The 21,358-nt window shown below is 43.3% G+C and overlaps 1 protein-coding gene across 4 annotated transcripts in view; it reads left to right on the forward strand.

Moving 5' to 3' along the window:
* ZNF451 (zinc finger protein 451) overlaps positions 4,135-21,358 on the forward strand; it is a 97,128-nt gene continuing 79,904 nt past the window's right edge. For 3 of the 4 annotated variants that reach the window (XM_018038936.1, XM_018038938.1, XM_018038937.1), the window contains exons 1-3: positions 4,135-4,367; positions 4,755-4,838; positions 12,519-12,599. In XM_018038936.1, coding sequence (XP_017894425.1) covers positions 4,347-4,367; positions 4,755-4,838; positions 12,519-12,599 — 186 coding nt within the window. In that variant the 5' untranslated portion in view covers positions 4,135-4,346. Of the gene's footprint in view, positions 4,368-4,754; positions 4,839-12,518; positions 12,600-14,018; positions 20,595-21,358 lie in introns of those variants that run through there. The other variant, XM_018038939.1, reaches the window with a different exon arrangement.

The raw sequence follows: 21,358 nt of genomic DNA on the forward strand, positions 1-21,358 counted from the left end.
CCTAGGTTCAATTCCTGGGTCGGGAAGACCCCTGGAGAAGGGAAAGGCTACCCACTCCAGTAGCCTGGAGAATTCCATGGACTGTATAGTCCATGGGGCTCAAAGAATCGGACACAACTAAGTGACTTTCACTTCACTTCCTGCTTCCTTTACATATTGAAATGTTTCCCTTATCATTTTGGTAGCTTTAATTATGTGTTGTCATTTCTAACACTTAAAAAAAACCCCTCTCTCTAGTGAGAAACAAGAAGAAAGCAATTGTGAACTGTTTGTCATATTGGCATTCTCTGATTAGCAAACTTAAGAACATGTTCTGTAACCTCTAAAACATGCATTTTCCAAAAGCATAAATTCTTTTTTCAAAGTGGCACAAGACAGGTTTAATAAATGCAAGCATCCTTAGTTTCTCTCTTCCAAGAAGACACAAGTAGGTAAATTTAGATTTGTTTCATTTGTAAGCACTTACTTTTCTTTAAGCCAATTAAGTAGAGCTCATTTACACATTAACCTCAGCAATATTATCCAAAGACAAAGAAACATACTGAGAGATACATATATCCAGACAGAGATCTCATTTCATTTTTTAATATTTTTATCAGGTGTTGTAACTAAATTTATAAGTTTATAAATAACAGAATAGTCAAATTTACATATTTGATTTAAAATTGTTCTCCCCCCTTGGCTTGAAGTTCTAATAAGTATCCCAAGGCTGACGTCCCAGGAAATCTGGGCTGTATTTGTACTTCAAGGACATGATAAGAGTTAACTTCAAGTTTTCTTCTGAGAATGTTTTTATTCTCTTTGAGAGTTAGTGTTCTGAAAAAATGTATTGCATCAAGCTAGCTTTCTCTAACTGCACGTGCAAAAAGAACAAGTTTTGGAATTTCAAAACAGTTTCATCTCAACTGATTTTTCCCGGAGCCTAAAGAATATTGTGACCACATGATGTTAAATTATTTTTTCCTTATTTATAAGTTTATAATTATTGGTTTACCAGTCTGCAAAAATTTTCTAGGGGGTCTGTCAGATGAAATTCAAGGAGCACTTCTCATGTTGAGTCAAATTATTACTATATACTCACTGGCAAAACCAAAAGAAACCAAATCCTTGCCAGCCAAACAGAAGCCACAAAGCAAAAAAAAAAAAACAAAAACAAAAACTCAAGTAGCCCAAGGCTTAAATTGGCTTCCAAGTCCCCCTAAGCCTGTGGCCTTAGTCCAAGTGGCGCCTTACAACAGGATGAAAAAAATCCTCCAAAGGGAACATAAGGTTCGCCAAACAGACAAGGTCAAGTGGCCTCAGAGTGTATGCCGGAGGACTTACCAAAGTGCTGCCAGAGGTGTCATGACATCCAAAATGCTACTTTTCTCCTTCCTCAGAATATTTTCTCAGCAGGAGGTCAGGACTGTTGTGGGCAGGAGAGGAGGATGTCCTCAAGGGAAAGGTAGCGTTGGCAGCTGCTAGGGAAGCCTCTTTCCTATCTTCCATCCCTGCCCCATACACCAACTACCAAAATGGCAGTCTGGATATGATTGGGACATGGCCCTGTGGTGGGGGAATGCCTGGCCATTTGGCCTCCAGAGGAGTCTCCCAACCACCCTCTCCCCCCCACCCCCCCCCCCGCCCGCCCCAGGAGGCTGGCTTGGAGAAAAACTCAGTCCAATCAAGCCTAGCAGCCCCACAGGGCCACCTGCCCACCAGTCAATCCCAGACGATGCCCCAAAATTCTGTTGCCAGAACTCAGCCTCTGTTCATTGGTGCCAGAGAGAAACAGAGAGACAGTTTTGGGTGCAGTAGAAAAGGGTAGCTTTGATTGCTTTGCCAGGCAAAAGGGGCCACAATGAGCTAAGGCCCTCAAGACTGTGTTGAACCATCCTTCCCCCACCCCACTGCGGGAGAGGTAGTGAGAAGTCTCAAGTGTTTAAGGAGAAGGAAGTAATCAGCTCAAGGCTAGTTCTTGGATTGGTTGGCACCAAGGTGAAGTTTCAAGCATCTCCAATTTTGTTTCAACCAGTTCAGGATCTATGTTCTTGTGGTCAGCAATTTTTATCTGGGGGTGGAGGCTGCTTCCTGTAAAAACAATCTAGGAATGTGTATCAGGTGTTTATATCCTTCAGGGAACTGGGAGTTCAGTAACTGTGCTATGTGGCAGAATTATAGTCTAAATTGTTACCAGTTCCTTAGCCCAACAGCTATTCTTTGTTTCTACACTTCACATTTCCCAATCACTAACTCTTGAGTCAGCATTTTGCTTCAAAAGACAAGGACACAGGGATTTGTACAGTTTCAAGGGTAGGGGTGAGTCCAGAGGTCAGGCTGGAGGGGTGGCTTAGGTGGTTTGCCCACCCAAGTGGTGCTGTTGTGCAGGGGGCATGTACAGTATCCTGCTTTGGCTCTGGGCTCTTCAGAAGTAACAGTTGCATTTCTTGGTCTCTTTTGTTCAGAATTTGTCCTACCTGTGCTTGCATTTTTAGTCCCATTTAGTTTTCTTGTATTCTGTTGCTGGAAGAGAAGCATGTCGAGCTGCAAGCACTGCAGCACTGCAACAAAGGGCCCCAGCCTGTCCCATTCTTATGTTGGTAAAAGTGAAATTGTTAGTGGCTCAGTTCCTTCTGTCAGACTCTCTGTGACCTCATTGATTTAGCCAGCTAGGCTCTTCTATCCACTGGAATTCTCCAAACAAGAATACTGGGGGTGGGTAGCCATTCCCTTCTCCTGGGGATCTTCAGAACCCAGGGATGGAACCCAGGTATCCTGCATTGCAGGCAGGTTCTTTAACTTCTCAGCCAAGTACATGCCAAAGTTTAACCATTCCATTCCCAGTCAATAGACATTTAGATGTTTTCTGATTTCTGCTATTACAAATTTGTGGTAAATAAATTTTGCCTGACAGTTTTCCTACAGATTAAATTATGTCCTCATGATAAATCCTTGCAATGAAAAGAATTGAAGAGTTATGCTCATACTTGGGTTCTTATTTTCCAAATTTTACCCATTAACTCCTACCTACAGTTAAAGTGAATTTTCCACTGAACTCTCCAAAGCACATTAGAATTCTAAGTTTTGTGTAGACATTTAAAAGTTTTAGAAATATTTACTTCACATACAACTTTTGAGAAACACAGCAAGCAGATCTCTCATTTTCAACTTGCCTCTACAAATTCTCAAACTTACGAAGTATAAAAGCAACTGAACTCATAAACTCATGGTGGAAATGCGGGAAGTACAGAATTAAGCAATAATTACTGCCAGTAAGGTAATCAGATGTTGGGCATGCATGCAGACAGGCAACAAAGGCGTCTAAGTTTTATAAGAATTTTCCGACTTAAATTCTTTTCAAAACCTTTGAGTGGGTCTTTTTGGTAAGGCTATAAGTGAAGAAAATGAGAACACATATCTGAACATAAGTGGACTATTGTACAGGTTTTTTTGAGTGTGAACACTGGAAAACAGTCAACTAGTCTATTTCACTAATCTACTACCTGAGAACATCTTTAAAAGTTCGATATAGTATCACTGGTCTAGGGCCCAAAGATACAGTTGGCCGGACCTCGGCTCCTAGACGTACTGAGTCAGGGTTCTCCAGCCTTGCCAGTTTTCTTCAGGTCAACCCTAGCCTTCCTCCTCAGGTGCGTCAATACAGGCTGAGTGGTTGCTGACATGGTGAACAGGTGATCAGGGTAAGGCTCCCTCAGATTGCTACTCTGATCTTAGTCTTCAGCTAAACAGCCAGATTTCCAACCCGTCGAAGAAAAAACTACTGATAAATTAGTGCTGCATTAACACTCAGCCTTGAAGGTTAAGACTTATCAGTGAGCTTCGCTTCCACAACCGCACAGAACCCAAGCCTAGGCCCTGCTCTCCATCCTCGTCGCTCTCCTTCCCTGTGAAACAGGACGCAGCCAGTCCTCCGCCAGGCGAGCGGCAGTGACGTCGGCATCAAGGAGCGCCCAGGGATCTTTTCCCCTCCAACGGTTAGGGTCTTTTCCCCGCGCTGTTCATTGCCTCTTCGGGGGGGTTTCTGTGTGGGAGGAACTACATTTCCCAGCAGCCCTTGCGGCGGGGAAAGTAGGTCCGAACTACAGTTCCCAGCGGTCTTTGCAGCGGGGGGCGGGAAGCCAGGGCGGTGCGAGGGAGGCTGGGCGTCGCGGGCCTAGCGGGCTGCTCTTCCCGGGAAGCGGCGTGCATCTCTTTACGCCCGCGGCGTCGGCGGCCCGGCGGCGTAGTCGGCGGCTCAGCGGTCACGCGGGAGCGGGTCACGGCGGCGCGGGGCTGACGGCCGGCCAGGCGGGGGAGGCGGCCGCGGAGACCGCAGCGTGGGTGCCGGGAGGCGGGCGGTCGCGGAGATGGGAGACCCAGGGTCTGAGGTGAGTCGCGGGCTGGGCCGGGTGTGCTGCGGGCTCAGAGGGTGCGGACTTGGCCCGGGGGCCGATGACCCTGGGTCCGAAGCCTGGGGGCCAAGGGGCGTGGGCCGGGGGCAACAATGGCCGCCTGGCCTGGCCCCGGGGCCGGGGCTGGGCCCGGGCGCTGCGCGGGTTCCGAGGCCCGTTGGCCCCGCGGGCAGGCTTCCTTCCTCCGGAGAAGGGGCCGGCGGGGGCCTGCGGTCCCCAGCGCCAGCGCTGTTCTTCGGCGGGTCGCGGGGACTGGGGTTCCGGGCGGTCTCCTCGAGAGCTCTGCCTTTTCATTCCCTTTGGAAAAATCGCCTCCTGAGAGCCGTGGCTGTCTGGATAACCGTGTTTTGGCTTATTTTATAGATAATAGAATGTATCCCTCCAGCTGGGCCTGAGGCGTCCGAATCAACCGTGGAGGAAAACGAAGATGACATCCAGTTTGTGAGTGTAAGTAGCAGCGGTATTTGGGTTTTTCCGAGTCAGAGATTGTGCAGGACAAGCCGCGATGTGCTTTCCCTCGCCTGTTTACTCATCGTCCAGCAAACGTGTGGACGTCTCATCCCGACTGGACAGTGTGGAGCAGGGCACAGGAGTGGGTATCAGACTGGACACCATGGAACAGGGCTCAGGAGTGGGTATCAGAGTGGTAACTGGAGCAGGGCACAGGACCAGGTATCAGAGTGGGCACCGTGGAGCAGGACACAGGAGTAGGTATCAGAGTGGACAGCGTGGAGCAGGGCACAGGAATGGGTATCAGTCTGCACGCGGTGTAGCAGGATGCAGGAGCGGGTATCAGTCTGGACACCGTGGAGCAGGGCACAGGAGTGGGTATCAGATGAGACACTGTGGAGCAGGGCACAGGAGCGGGTATTAGACTGGACACTGTGTAGCAAGACACAGGAGTAGAGCGTTTGCCCAGAAAGAGGTCTCAGCTGCCCCCTTAGCCATGGCAGAGAGTGTAGCCATCGCAGAGACTGTGGTCTGTGGGCCTGTTGGAGCCTGGATCCCGCCTCCCCCTCTCCTTTGTACATGGAGCCGCTGGTGTGCACAGGGTTCTGGTCTTTAAGACTGTGTTTGAATTGAGACCAGAGTAACTTTGAAAGATGGCCCCCAGGTTAGGGAGAAGGGGCTGCTAGTGATGGGGAAAGAGGCGGGCTGCAGGAGGTCAGCATCATAGCCTGTGTGTCTGTCTAGAGTGGGGGCAAGTGCCCTGGAGACCTGACTGAGCTCTGAGGTCACCCTGTTACATCACAGTCCCGCAGGCCAGGTTCACAGTGAGGGGCCTGCATCACAGGAGCATCCTGTATCTTTCTGTATGTATCCCCTTCTGACAGAGTTTTCAAGCATTAGCGAGTGGAAGTGTGCAGAGTCCTGCTCCCCACTCCAGACCTATGGAATCAGGATTTGTAGTTAGGGCCCAGGAGTCTTCATGTTGGTGCAGGGGTATAGGAAGCTCTGAACACAGTTAGAAAAACATTGGTTGCAATAACCGAAGGAGGTGCTGTGATATATTTGGGGATAATTTCCACCTCAAACTGTTAAAGTTTCATAAAGATTCTGCTTAAAGTAGTATTTTAGTATCCTTGTTAGCTGGAGAATTGTACTGTAAAGGATTCTTTTTGAATTCTGCAGTTAGTTGAAGTTTTGTTATTGAAGGTGTATAATCTTTCTTTTGGAGAAGGAAATGGCAACCCACTCCAGTGTTCTTGCCTGGAGAATCCCATGGACAGAAGAGCCTGGCAGGCCATGGTCCCTAGGGCTGCAGAGCGGGACATGACTGAAGCGGCTAAGCATGCATGCATGCAGTTTTTCTTTAATTCCCTGTCGGATGTGTATTTGTGTATTTTGGTTCTTGGGCAGTTTTAGTTTTGAAAGATTGGTTATTGAACAGTGTCCTCTATGTACCCCAACCTTAGGCCATTGTGATGATCTACTGTTGTGTTGTGTTTCAGTGGGTTTGTTTAGGAGTCTTTCACAAGATCATTTCTTGGCTTTTTTTTGCCTTTGCCCATCTATGTGGTATGCTGTCCTTTTCATTTTAAATTTTTTAAGTTTTGGGGGATGGTGGTAGAAGAAATTGAACTCTGAAGTTTGTTTGGCTCTTTAAGATAAATGTTTCAGGTTCTCCCTGAATATGGCAAAATTTATGAATGGAGAATATTTACTTTGGCATTTTGTGGAAATTAAAGAGGGACACACCTCCTCATGAACTATAGGGCTTACTTTGAGAGTCACAGATGGACTCTACAAAAATAAGATTTAAATATATATATATATATATATATATATGTACTCGGTTGAATGGAGAATTGTAGCTTGTTAATACCTACTGTAAGCTTGTGTTACTCTGAAGTTGAATATTCTTTTAAGTGTTACTTTAAATGTAGAGGATCTGTTTTATCTTTGTATCCAGAATAGAAAATATACAATCAGTGTAATTGTGTTCAACCTGATACATTTTGTATTCATCTCTCTTTCCAAATATAAGTTCAGAGGTTTGCTAGTTCCAAATGGAGAAGTGACTTCCATGTATTAATGCAATTACAGTACCAGAAGAAACCTATTACAAACATTCCTTCTGCCTTTCTGGTGATAAAACTTCAGTGACAATAAAAACACGTTAGAAACAGAATCTTTTACTTCACTCTGTAACCCAATCTTATATTTGACAGTTCTGGATATTGCTTGTTCAATAAAGATAATGACTAGTTCTGTGCTTAAGATTTTTTCAGATACAAAAAGCACACTGTGATGTTTCTTCTTGATTTACTCTGGTTTAGATTTATTAGTTCATTGTTTGTCTAACTCTCCCATCTTTAATCTGTGTGTGTCCGCCTAGTAGCACAGTAGTCTTTGGGCGTTTGGAAAATGCAGAGTTCAAAACTAAACTTAGCATGCTGAAGGAGAGGAAGGCTATAGATGTGGAGGTGCAAAAATGAGCCCTTTCATTTAAATTTTATTGAAATACACATACAGAGAATTGCACAGTTCGTAACTGTACCCTCTGATTTTTTCAGAGCCAGCACACCTGTGTAAACAGCCCTTAACTCAAGAGACAGCATGTTATCATAAGGTGGTGGTTTAGTCGCTAAGTCGTGTCCGACTCTTGGACTCTTGCTACCCCGTTGACTGTAGCCTGCCAGGCTCTTCTGTCTGTGGGATTCTCTAGACAGGACTACTGGAGTGGGTTGCCATTTCCTTCTCCAGGGGATCTTCCTGACCCAGGGATCGAACCCCAGTCTCCTGCACTGCAGGCAGATTCTTTACCAACTGAGCTATGAGGGAAGCCCAGATGTTACCATATACACTTTTCATTTAGGTTTTTTACTCTAATTTTCTCTCTAATTTAATGATATTTCCTTTCCCTTTTTCAGCCATCATCTTTATTCTCTGCATCCTTTGAAACTGCAGATATGTTAGTTAATTTTCTCCTAGAGAACTATGTTAACTTAGGGCTGATGACATGATCTTTCACAGATAAAAGATATACTTTAAATAAGAAGGTATCAGAACTGCTGAGGCAGCCTGTTATAATGTTGGTAACAGCATGTGAGGTTTAGGCTTCAGCCAAGATGATTGGTATAATGTGGAATCACTGAACATGTGGAAATAGGGAAGAAAATCCAGGTATATTTTCATAAATTATTTCAAGGGGTCTTGGACAAATAGTGAGGGTGGTTTTTGGCTGAGTGTCTTGGGGTTGTAACTAGCTCAATAAATGTTGAAGCTCGTAATATGTCAAGTCCTGAATAAAGTACTTTAGAGCTGCAGAGATTAACTGGAAATAAATCCTACTCATAAGTGTCAATGTTTCAGTGTGAGAGATGAGATAGGGAGGAGGACTTCGTAAATAGGTGTAGGAGAGAGTTCTTTTATAAAAAGTACATGGTGCAAAAAAGACAATGTGCTATTAAAAAAAGACATGACTTTCAGCTTGTTACTTTTGCACAGGGAGCATTTTGTGTTTGTATGTGTTTAAAAGGGTATTTTGAGATGAAACAAGTCATCAAAATGAGGAAACAATTATGCTTAGTTCTGGAGGATACTTTTTTTTTTTTTTAATGGGAGAGGGGCAGTGGGACAGATAGTATAGATTTTGAATTGTGGACTAAATTTGAATTAAAGTAGGCATTTGGGAATCATTTGGAATGTTTGAATCAGGCTGGACTGTAGAAGTTCATTATGTCTGGAACTTTTCTTTGTGTGGGAAAATATATCAGGTATTTAGAGTTTCAGATTAGATTTTTGCATCTGTGCTTAAATTCATGTTATTTGTTTTAGACTGAAGTAGACTGTCTGCCTTTTCTGTAGACTGTATTTTAGTATGTTGATGTCACTTTTCATTTAGTAGGTAATTGGTGTTGGCATTGTATGAGAATCAGTTTTCTAATAACAAGATGAAAGCTTTTTTGGAGAAGGAAATGGCAACCCACTCCAGTATTCTTGCCTGGGAAATCCCATGGGCAGAGGAGTCTTGTGGGCTACAGTCAGGGGGTTGCAAACGAGTTGGACAGGACTTAGCGACTAACTAGCAACATCATCTCATACAGGTACAAAATTAAAGAAATAGAAAAGAAATTAAGGATGAAAGCTTTTTATTTCTTTAAAAATATTTTTTAAACCTTAGAATATTAAACCATGTTCCTCAACTGTTTTGCTTCTGCCTGTGCTCCTGCCCCTAAATTGTTTGGCCTTGGAATAGAATTCTTTGACTTTGTTACTGTATTGGAGGGAAAGAGTTGATAGATGGAACAAATTTAAGAGAAAAAATACCTTGTGATTGGAGAACCACACGCGTTTATACTTTTTGATATAAGCAGACATTGAAAACATAATAAGAAATTACCTTTTCTTAATATTGGTATTATAAACATTACTGTTTGGGGAAAATTAATAACTTATCTTTTGGTCAGTTTTATGAGTTATTCAGAGTTGGGAACAAGAGCAGATAGTCTTTTTGCTCATATTAAAGGTGAAAGTAGCTTATCTTAGAAGCTTAGGAAATAAGTATTGATTTAAAAGTAGCGTTTATACTTTGGACTGGCTCAGAGTTGGTGTGGCCACACAGCCAGCGTTGCGATTACAGAATCAGGGGGGCCCCACTTAGTTTTCTTCTTTGTTACATGGCGTAAAAGCCAAGTAGTGGGGGATTGAATGGAACAGTACAAGTGAAAAGGTTAGCACCATTGCCTGCCCATTAGAGTGAAAATAAATGGAGTGCCAAAGCGTTTTGATTCCTTAGGTTCATTATGATGGAAGCTTGTCCATATCCACTGTAAAAATTAGCTGGAGTGTAGAGTGTTTGTAAGTGGTATTTTCCTTTGGGATAGTTACCTTCTGTTTCTTCCGCTCAGCCTCTTCCTTTTGGGGTCTCAAACACATGCTGTCTTCTTCTACCCGTCTGTCACTTAAAACTCTGTAGCACTCTTTGAGTGAATGAATAAATGACCCCTGCTTTTTCTCATTTATGGGCCTCAATCCTGATTGTTTATTCTGCTGGGAATCCTAAGTCGTTATCGTTGAGTAGTTCAGGAGTGGGCTTGTGTCAGTGTTGTGGCTGACCCCAGTGGGGCTTTTCTGCTGCTCTGATCTCTCCTTATTCCTGCCTTTCCTTCTGTTTCTGCAGCTACTTTTTCATCATTTGTGGCCATTGTCCCGATGGTGGTGTTTTCTGTGTATCCCATTGTACTTTGTGCCCGGTTAGCCTGTCATCTCCCTTTTTTCTCTACCTGCTTTCCCTTTGTGGAAGCTCTGCCCCAGCCTCTGGGTGTTCCTGGTTTCTGGTAGCTCAGGAACTTTCTTGGTGTGCTGTCTCAGTGGGCATGTAATCAAATCAAGTTCCTGATATACATTTCTTGAGGAGAGCAAGCTAGTATAGTTTTTCTCCTCCACTACCTTCTTGGCTCGACTGTATGACTTTGACAATCTTATGATAAGTGGCAGGTTTGGGTCTTAAAGTAGGTGATTCACCTCTGTGATCCCAGAGGAGAATATTCTTCTTACCCTCTTTTTTTAAATGTCCATTTTTATGGTTTAGGCAGAAATCCTGATTATTTTATCATGTGACCCCCTGCCCAGTTTTGCTGTCTGGTTTTACCTTAGCAGCTGAATCACCTCTCTGTGGGCTTCCCTTGTGGCTCAGTTGGTAAAGAATCTGCCTGGAAAGCGGGAGACCTGGATTCTGTCTCTGGGTTGGGAAGATCCCCTGGAGAAGGGAAAGGCTACCCACTCCAGTGTTCTGGCCTGGAGAATTGGACTGTATAGTGTTTTGGGTTGCAAAGATTGGACACAACTGAGCGACTTTTCACTTTCACCCCCCTGCAGGGAAAGCGCTTTCCTGCTTGGGGAGGGATGGAAGCCTGGGAGAGAAGCAAGCTGTCTGTAGGACTGGATGCCATGTCTCAGAGAGAGGATTTTACCTAGATGTTATCCTCTGTCTCCTGACCCCAGGTCTTTTTCTGTTAGTTTTTCCACTGAACGTATCACTTTGGCTTCCCAACAGCCATTTTTCCCAACCTGAGAAATCGTTCCCCAGCCTAATCTCCCCTGTGCTCCTTTCTCTTTTTTTCAACATAGACTTTTTGAAAGAATAATCACTCTTGGCCTTTGCTCCTCATTTTCTGCTTAATGTTGTGGTCTGACTTGTATGCTCACTGCTTTCTTGAAGGTTGCTCCCTCAAAGACATTTTAAAATCTCCTTGTTGCTAAATTCTGTGGCTTTTTTTTTTTTTTTTTTTTTGATGCCCAATATTTTTGGCCACATTTGCACTGATACCTTTTCATTGAGGTTTTCTCTGTCTTTAGGTTCTTTGGATTTGTGCATTCCTGATTATTCCTAGATCTCTGATTACTTACTTAGCTCTTCTTAAATCTTAAAATTCCATCATTTCCTCAAGAACCTCCTCGAATTTCTTCTTTGTCCTCTTGGCTCTCCTTGGTAATATCATAGTTCCAGTTTAGTTCTAGAGTTAATAATTTTCTAGGGGAGCAGCTTTCCAGTCTGCATTTTCAGTAATGTTCCTGTACCCAGATTACAGGCCTGCCTTTCCAGCTGTCTGCCAGTTGCCTCTGTCTGCCAGTTGTACATCAGCCCATTATGGCCAGAAGAATGCCAGCCTTCCATCTCTATATTCCAGATGTATACCTTTTATGTGACTGTTGTTTAGTCATTCAAGCTTGAAATCTTAGAGATAGCTCTGACTTCTTGTTATTGTTTGACTTCTGTTTTTTATAGTTGATTAGTTTTTGGTGTTTGTTTCCACCTCACCTCTGTATCCTTTTGTATATGTACCATGAGAGTGAAAGTGTAGTCGCTTAGTCGTGTCCAACTCTTTGTGAGCCCTTGGACTGTAGCCTGCCAGGCTCCTCTGTCCATGTAGTTCTCTAGACAAGAATACTGGAGTGGGTTGCCATTTCCTTCTCCAAGGGTTCTTCCCGACCCAGGGATTGAACCTGCATCTCCTGCATTGTGGGCAGATTCTTTACGGTCTGAGCCACAAAAAAAGCCCTTCTGTTATTTTTGCCATCTCCGCTGTTTAGTTTTGCATTATTATGTTGTGGACTGATAAATTATCCTGCTCCTGCTTTTCTTGCTGCCATACTTCTCTGTGTGCTTGATGTTATTCCCATCTTAGTATTTATTGATTGCCTTTTGCCTACAGGATAAGATCTAGGCTTTTAAGTTTCATGTTCAAGACTTGGTCTATGGTAGAGTCAGAGTGGATGGAAAGAAAAGACGAAGGAGAGCCAGGTTTGATGCGCAACTGCAGGGGGCTGAGATACAGCTCAGCTTCTAGTCACAGATCCCCATCTCATCTGAAAAGCATTGGCTTAGAGTATCTGTGTTCTTGCAGCACTGTTCCTGTGTTACTAATCCTCTCCCCAAGGAGTCAGCACAGTCCCGATAGCCTTCGTGGCTTGGGCTCTTTCCGGTTTTATTACTTATTAGTCATGGACTCTGAGGATTTTCCTCTACATTCGTTCTGATTATTTTGTACCACCCATAAGGGCTCCTCTTCAGAAGAGTTCTCACCTGTCAGTCCCAACATCAACAAAAAGGATTGCCTTAAATGCTGGTTCAGCTCGAGTAGCTCTGCTTGGTTGGTTAGTTTGTTCGTTCTTTTCCAGGAAGGACCGTTGAGACCTGTTCTGGAATACATTGACCTGGTCAGCAGCGATGATGATGAGCCCAGCACCTCTCAACGTGAGGTGAGTACATTTAACTTGCGTTTCTTTGCTTTTCATAGTTCAGAGACGTCCTCTAAAGGGAGTCATCAAGTCAATGTTTAGGTGCTGTTGTGCCCTAGGAAACGGCCCATTTCTGTTGGAATAGCCCTGAGAGGTAGTCCAGGGAGTCCTTAGCCTGGAAGATCTGCTTCCAGCTTTGTTCCTCTACTTTGAGCGAGGATGTGAAAGTATTATATGACACAGGAGCGTCCTAAGTCTTGAAGGTGGTATCTGATGAAAGGGAAGTGGAATAAAACCGCAAGCCTTTGGCACCCTTTTTCTTTCCTGTCTTTCCTCAGATGCCCTATAGAACTGGATCCTTTTCTTCCAGAACCACGTGGCCACACAAAATTTATTCTGTTTGGAAGAAAGGCTGTGAGAAGCTCCTTTAGAAATGGAGTGTGGGGAAGGCTGCTGGGTCATTCAGGCATCGTCCCTCTAACCGCCTCTTCCCCTAATATTTGGGGTTTTCTCTGAACTGTCGTTTTTTTGGCTGTGTGTTTGACCCTTAAACTAATCCTTCCCTTACTCTGAGAGCCAAAGTAACTGAGCCGTTTGTATCAGTCTTGTCTTGCTTTTGTCTTAGCCCGAATTTCTATTATTGGACTGTGTTCTTGATGGATTAGAGGACTCCTGGCTATGTGTTCAGGGTGGCCTATGATACATAAGGGATTGGGACTGGGACTCACAATCAAAATACCTAGGTTTTAGTTCCCGCTTAGCTCCTTATTATTCTGTGAATTTAGATCAGTAGCCTTTTAACTTTAGTTTCTTTATCACATAAGAATAATAACCTACCTCACAGGGTTGTTGTGAGGATGCAATAAGGTTACAAAGCTCCTGAAAACTACAAACTGTAGAGGAGAACTGCCCACCTGGAAAATTTCGTTATTTATGGTCAGTGAATGAGGATTTTTAAAGGGACCTAAAAGTGTCTCTGCAATGGGGGACTTTTAGAAATATTTTTTTTTCTCTTCAGTGGAACTTTTCCACGTTCTCTCTGCCATTGTTAACTTCTGCTTGTTGCCTTACACATGTTCAGTGGGATTTAAAAAAAAAAACTATTTTCATCAGCAGTCTTGTTACCTCTTATTCTAACATGGAAATAAGCAGCAGGCTAGGATGGTGCCCCTTAAACTGGGCTTGTTTTTGCTCTTTTTTCATAGAGTGCCAGGTTAATGCCAATAGTTGGTATTGGGCTTTGGGGGTAATGAAACTTGTGGATTTGACTTCTGTGATCCCGTTGCTGACCTGAAGTGGATTGTATGTTTCATTGTTAATTATAATAATTTAAAAAGTTGAGTTCTACTTACTGGACATGCATCTCTGCACTTGAAGGTTAACATATTAAAAGCATATTTTCTTTCTTCCTTGGTTCTCTTGTTCACATGGATAACCCAGAGAATGCCTGAGTCTAAGGCGCCAGCCTCAGAGAGTCGTCGCCCAGAAATGTGCTCTGGCTGCAGTGCTCCTCCTCCCAGTGGAGACGGCAGCTCCTCCTCTGGGCGCTGCGCCAGCAGTCCTCAAAGGATGGTTTCTCACCCTTCTTCCGTTGAGAACCCATTGGAGACCCAGAGAAATGATCACAGTAATTCAGATATTAAGATCTCTGAGACAGAGACACTTGAGCCATCACAGAATTACCAGAGTCTGCCTCCATCTCCACTCCTGGTCCCCCAAGAGTCTGTGGCCTCCTCAGAGGTCAAGGAGGGTTTGCCCGTAGAGTCTCCAGCTTCCCAGCACGGGCGGGATGCCCTCCTCTATCTCCAGACACAGGTGGCTGAGATGTCCCGAGTGATACGTGACCTGCAGTCCAGGAGCTGCTTCCGATTTCATCATTCCCGCACAGGTGAGGCCTCCTCGGTTCCTTGGGACATCTCTACCTCCAGAGAAGAACACTTATCTGCAGTTGAAGAAGAGGCTGAGTGCAAGTCCCCCTCGGCCGACGACAAAGGGCAGCCAGCTGACCCCAGTCAGTCCAGCTTCACAGGGCTATTGAAAAGAATGGAACAGAGAGGTGTTATCAAGAGAGTCACCTTGCAGTCAGAAGCAGAACCGTGCGAGGGCAAGCCTGACTGTGTGACCTCCAAGAAGCGCTTGGTCCCTCCGTTGCATCCTCTTCTGAGAATTGCCACCGCGGAGGTTTTCAAAGACCCTGCTGATTGCCATCCTTCTTCTTTCATGGGACACAGGGTGTATCCTGTGGCTAAGGACACCTCTCCTTTCCAGCCAAATCCCCCAGCAGGAGGCCCCATCGTCGAAGCGCTAGAGCACAGCAGGAGAGGAGGCACCACGTCGCCCCTGGATTCCACCTCAAAGGAGATGGAGGTCATGGGCTGCAGGTTCTACCATGCTGCTTCCATCGCGGCCCGAGCTGCCAGCTACATGGCCTACATGACGCAGTATCAGCGTAAACTCTGGGAAGATATGGAGGACCTGGTCCATGACCCCGAGTTTGATCGTGGAAAGGCAAGATGTATCATATCTGATGGCATGGATGCAGGCCTCTGGCAGCTGTGTACTACCAGGGACATAATGGACTCTGTGGTCAGAGTTATGGCGATGGCAATAGACTACAGAAGGCAGGCTTGGCTTCGGCTCACATCCCTCACAAAGAAGACCCAGGAGAAGATCTCACACTTGCCCTTTGATGGTACTTGCCTCTTTGGACAAGATGTGAATGCTGTTGTTGCAGGAGAAAACAGTGTGAAAGAAAACGACTATAAAGACCACAGTAAATACTATAGCCAGCATCGATACTTCTACAGTCATGACCAGAAAGCACATTGCCACAGTCGTGGGTACTCCCGAGGGGACTGGTACAGACCTCGCAACCACCCCTATAGACACAGAAAAAGGGCAGACTCTCCGGAACGCCATGGGTACAAGAATTAGTGACCCATTCACGGTCTGCAGTGTAGCCATGCACGATGCCCCCTCCCCCACAGGACACTGAACACGTGTCTGGGATGATCACAGCTGACACCGAGTTCTAGACTTTGGGAATGAAGTAGATAATACAGAGACTCACGCTTTCTTGGCCAAGTGAGCAGTGGAGACTTTCAGTTGGATTGAACAAAGGTTTACACATTGTTTCTAGTCCAAGATAAGTCTCGAAGTGGGTCCTCAGGAATCCAAATCCTTTTATGATTAAGGAAAAATATAAAGATTTCTTCCCCCTCAGAAAACTCTCACTGATAAGCTGATGGCGAGCAGATTTTGGATCTGGAAATAACCTACCATTATCTCTAACACCAGAGGCAGATCATTCATTTTTAGGTCATCAGTGCTTCCTAGTTTAGGCTTCCGTTTGTCAGATCGTCACAAAAGATCTTTTTGTCCACAAAACTACAAATCGGTTTTAATCTCTCTGTATCAGGGTGATCAGCTCACCGAGTGTCCATACTGCTGTCAATCTCTGTAAGACTTCAGAATCAGCCGTGAAGCTATATGTCAAGAACTGGAATTCAAATCAAAATTTGCCAAATCCATTCCCTACTGGTGGTGTGGCTGGATGTCCTAGATCGGCTGTGGACACCAGCTGGAGGAAGACTTTGCTGTGATATCCTTGGAAACTTTCACAGTAACTGTCTTCACCACCCAGAGCTACACAGAATTACCTGCAGTTGTCATTCCCAAGTCTGTTAAGCATCCACAAGCTGTGAGACCTGATCATGCTGTTCTCGCAGGATAATCTGGACATTTCACCATGGTGACCTTGACTGCTTTCTAAACTTTGAGCTTGATGATTCATCAAGCTCTAAATACAAAAAAAGAGAGAGAGATTGCATATTAGTGCCCTGGAAATCAAGGATTTTACACCGTCTCAGCATGCAAAATCTGAACTCTTGAAAGAGCAAGAATTCCAAACATGCCTGACAGTCTGATCCTCCGATTGTAATAAAGGGATGCTATCAGTCTAGATTTTACTGAGAAATCCTTCAGATTCAGAGTGTAACTGTGGATGTAGTAAAGAGTACATTTCACACACTTCCCTTTCTAGATTCCATTAACAATTTCTTGAAAGTCTGAAGTCAAGACTTCAGTGATGTGTTCTTGGTTTTTTAGTCCCTTAACCTAGTCACACTCTACCATGAGAGACCACTTATATTTTTGTTCCCAGCTCTTCGAGGTACTGTTACTCCATCAGAGTGGAACTGACAGCAGATACCTAAGCTAAACATCCTGTAGTATTTTTGTCTTGAGGCAGTGGCTGTGTGGTGTCCCAGCCCTTAGACCCTTGTCTTCCCAGCGTGACTTCAGAGATGGAGAAGATGCCAAATTGGAGGGGTCTGAATACATCATCCAATATTATTTGCTTGGCCAAATAGAAAAAAATTTTATCAACAGACTGATAATTTTATAATTTCTTGGTTTGTTAAGCATCTGCATTTTTTTCCATGTGCTTGACCGTAGTATTTTGGGTTCACTGTTTGTGGACTCTGACACCGTTTTCGCATTTATGTGGTTTCTGTTTCTTGCCTGCATAGTGGTGCCTGATGTTTTCCTGGTGTTCCGCTTTTTAATGGCTAATTGGAAGGCCATCCTCTCTCCTCGTCATAACCACCTTCAGCATACTTTTTGTCTGCTTTTTCTTCCTTTCCTTGTGTGTGCTGTAGCAGTCAAAGATGCATATATCCTTACTTGGAAGCTACTTTATTTTGTCAGATAATTTCACGGATAATTTATAATTGATTCTGTTTGTCCTATTGGTAGATGAAGCTTAAGTTGCAGTCTTGATAGTCTCCTCTTGGCAAATTTGGTCAGGGCATATCTAGAGTTAACATTTACCTTTAATTTTTCTGTACTTTTCACCAAGTTTTACTAATGCTGTTTGAGGCCCATGCTCAAAGAAGCTGTCTTTCAAACTGAACCCTAGAAGAGCACTGATAACTGGCTAAAAGAACCAAAGGCCTAAGAAATCACACGAAGATGATAATAGTTCATGATATTTGGCCCACTAGCTCAGCGGCCTCACGTGCCCTTGCCATGACCTTCTAGTTTCTTCTGTGAAAGGATAACCATGGGAACTTGAGAGAGAGAGAGAGACCTTGACACTCCGGGATGGCTGCCCGAGGTATTCCCAGTTAGCTGAGGCTTCTTCACACTGCTCCCACTTCTCCATTTCTCTCCATCCCTTCCCTGAATTAGGTGCTGGGTCACAAATTTGATGATTTTTGAGAACTCTTAATTTTTCAAAATTCAAACCAGAATTAATGGTGCTCGAAGACCTGACTCTCAGACTGCTCTGGCATTTCCACCTAACCTGCTCTTCCTTTGAAACTTTTTACTTTTAATGGTGTTTAAAAAAGGACACAATGTAAAATCTACCATTGTACCCAGTTTAAGTGTACCTTGGAGTAGAGTTAGCTGTTCACTCTGGGTATTCCTCCTTTCCCTGCTGCTCACAGAGCAGCATTTCTTTCGTCTTCCTTCTGCGTCACGTTTGGTGCTCCATAGCAGCAAGATGAGTAGCGTTGCTTCCCCACTCTCTGATTGCTATGCCCAAGGACCTCCATAGGTCTTCCCTAATGAAAAAGTATTGAGAAATCATCAAATTAGTGGTCAGGTAGCTGACTTCTGAAGGGTGCGGCCATTGCGTGGGGATGGAGCAGAATGCAGTAGAGCGGGAGCAGGTTTAGTTGTAGGTGATGCGATTGACTGCAGAAGAAGCAATATCCTTGACCTGTTTTTTTATTATTGCTATTTTAAAGCCCTTCTCTGGCATACTTGAATGATGGTGTTATAAAACTAAAAATGGGGACTTGGTCTAGGGAAACAGCCGCAATAGTATTTGGAACTTGTAATTAGTCAGATAACAGGTTTTCAGGTCACGTCTGCCGTGTGCAAAGCCAAGATCCTCCATCAGGCCAGCCTCTGATATTTGAACGTCGCTGGGTTTTCTAGGAGGCCTCGTAATCATCACAGGTTGAGTGACGTGGTGTTCCTAAAAGGGATGCATCTAATGATCCTTCTTTAAAACGTTATTGTTTGACTAGATGTAAAATGTATGTGGAAACTAAGATTTCTTGTGTTTACTGTGTGTACACAGAAATACTGTTTCCATTCATTGTTATATGAAGTGCCTTTTTAAATTTTACACTATTGTTTAAAACAACATTTTAATGTCTTGCATATGTTGCTGGTGATATTTATGTGAATTCTGTATAGTGATTTTTTTATCTTGTAGTTTATGTCTCATCTGTACAATTGCACTATCTAAGGGTACTCTCCTTCTGAATGTTACTTTATTTTCATTACAGCACTGTTGATGCATTTCAGAAGGACTTGTAGAGTATGTGCCCCCGCCTTTATTTAAATAACTTAGCGGTAGCTATTTTAGTTACGAGTGATTGGCTCAGTTTTCTGGGCACTGAGGCAGCTTTCTTTTCTGTTTCTGATTGAAGCATTTGTCTTATGTCTAACCTTGTTCATAGCCATAGTAACACAGCTCATTTGTAAGTGGGTGTGTTACTTGGTAATAAGAAACAAAGATGTTTGGAAACTATAGTATATTTGTTGACACTATCTTTTTTTTTCAGACTGTGTGACAGCTTATCAGTGTAATTGCATTTAAACTTATTATTATTTACTGTGTGACAGCTTCTTTATGTATAATTACATTTATTTACCTAGCTCTCAAAATGACATTTTGAGGAGAGCATAAACTCAGGGTACTTGGGTACTATTTAGTATATTACATTACGTTACATTACCATTATACTAATTTACTGAATGATGCCTAAGTGTCCTGATTGATAATGTCCTTAAAGGCCTGCTCCATCCAGGATAACCTCTCAGGTACTGTAAACAGGAGGTTGGAATCAGTACAGTCCAGAATCTCTTTTAGCTATAAACTTGGATACAGAGTTAAATGACATGGATGAACAAAAATTAAATGCCGCATTCAGTATTCTTGAGGATACACTTAATTGACTGGGATTCTGGTGAAGGTTAGAAATTGAGGATTAGATCTTTGCAGAAATAGTTTAAAGACTGCAATAACTGAAAACTTTTTTTTTTAATGGCGTGAGGCATGTTTTCCCAGACTTGCACTGTTCAGGTTTCCTTATCTTTTGAAATTCGCCATTCTTAGTGGCTAGTCCCGTAATTGACTGTCAGCTCTGTATGCCTCTCCTGCCTGTCATTACCCACTTAGTTGTTTTTCCAGATAGAACTAGTTTTGTAAACTGTTAAAATATGATGTGGAATTTCTCTTCCTGGATGAGTGCTGAGAATATTGTTTCATTAAGTCTTTTTTCCTAGTATTGATTAGTGGGGTGGTATTTTTGTACTACTTTTCTTTTCATCTGCTTGACTTTATAGGAATGAAAACCTTTTTTGTAGCAGTGTTTGGTGCCATTGAGATATTACTGGAGATTATTTGAGTTTCTGGTGTGATATATTGGGAAGTGATCACAGGCCAAACATGTCCTTTTGATGTTAGCATCTCAGTTATTCTTTGTATTGATCTTTTCTTCCTCTTTATGTAAACCTCTTCTTTAAAGGATGTCTTATCTTCCTTAATCTCTTGATGTAGATTATATTTTTTATTCTGCCAGTCTATGCTAACCAGGATTTTCATGTGGTTTTATATGATTAAATGCAATGCCTTCAGCATTATTTTTAGAGGTTTTCTAGTTCTCTCTTAAAAATGTCCTTTTCTTAAAAAAATAAAAGTAGCCAAGTCAGTGTCATCCTACTCTTTGGCTGTTGAATTTCCTCAGTTTTTAATGCCTTCTTTTTTCCTGATAGTACTATTTTCTCATGTTTGTATAGTCTTCCCACACATGAATTGCTGTACGTAATTTGTGGTCAGTTGCATCTTTTCTCTCTTAACAGAAATTTTAAGTTCATCACCATGAACTTATAGTACCCCTCTCACATGTACTGTGTGTGTGTGTGTTGAGTCACCAAGTGTCCGACTCTTTGCAGCCCCATGGACTGTAGCCTGCCAGGCTCCTCTGTCCATGGGGATCTTCCATCCAGGCTCCTCTGTCTGGGCCATTTCCTTCTCCAGGGGATGTTCCCAACCCATGGGTAAACCTGAGACTCCTACATTGGCAGGTGGATTCTTTACCGCTGAACCAATAGGGAAGCCCTGACATATTTAATACCATATCTTAATCAGTTATCTCTAGGTCGTAAACGCTGTACTGGTTTTGTCATGGTAACTGTCTGTTTCAAGTGATCTGTTGGATTTTCTGACGCCGTGTCGATTCAGTAAGAGTTCTCAGGCTGTCTGCAGTATTCTTTAGGACTCTGGAGATCTCTCAAGTTGCTTTGTGTTTTCTAATATTCCTGAGGAGTATGTTTCTTGGTGGAAGTTATTGTAAACGCATTTTATCTGGTAATTAAAAAAAAATTCTTTGACCTTAAATGCTTCAAGTGTTATCTTCTAGGTTCTGTTGATGGTCCCTTTGTGAGAATTTCATAGCTGTTTTTTTCCCATGAGCTATCCTGTGCTTTCTGTTTTCTTTCATTACTCATAAAAGTGGCTCTATCACAGCATTCAGTTTTAAGGGCTACAGTTAGACCTCTTGTTAACTCTTGCTCTTATCTGTAATGCCTGTGTTTCACACTTCCTTGACGTGCTAGAAGAGTCATGTTTGAGATCCATTTATCTATACTTCTTTTATTTAGTGAGGCAACAGTGGTGTGGGTGATGGGGAAAAAGACATTTTCCAAGTCACTAAACACAGTTTTAAATTTTCAGTTCCATTAAAAAAACAAACATTTAA

Source organism: Capra hircus, chromosome 23 (assembly GCF_001704415.2).
Source record: "Capra hircus breed San Clemente chromosome 23, ASM170441v1, whole genome shotgun sequence".
Taxonomy (NCBI): Eukaryota; Metazoa; Chordata; class Mammalia; order Artiodactyla; family Bovidae; genus Capra; species Capra hircus.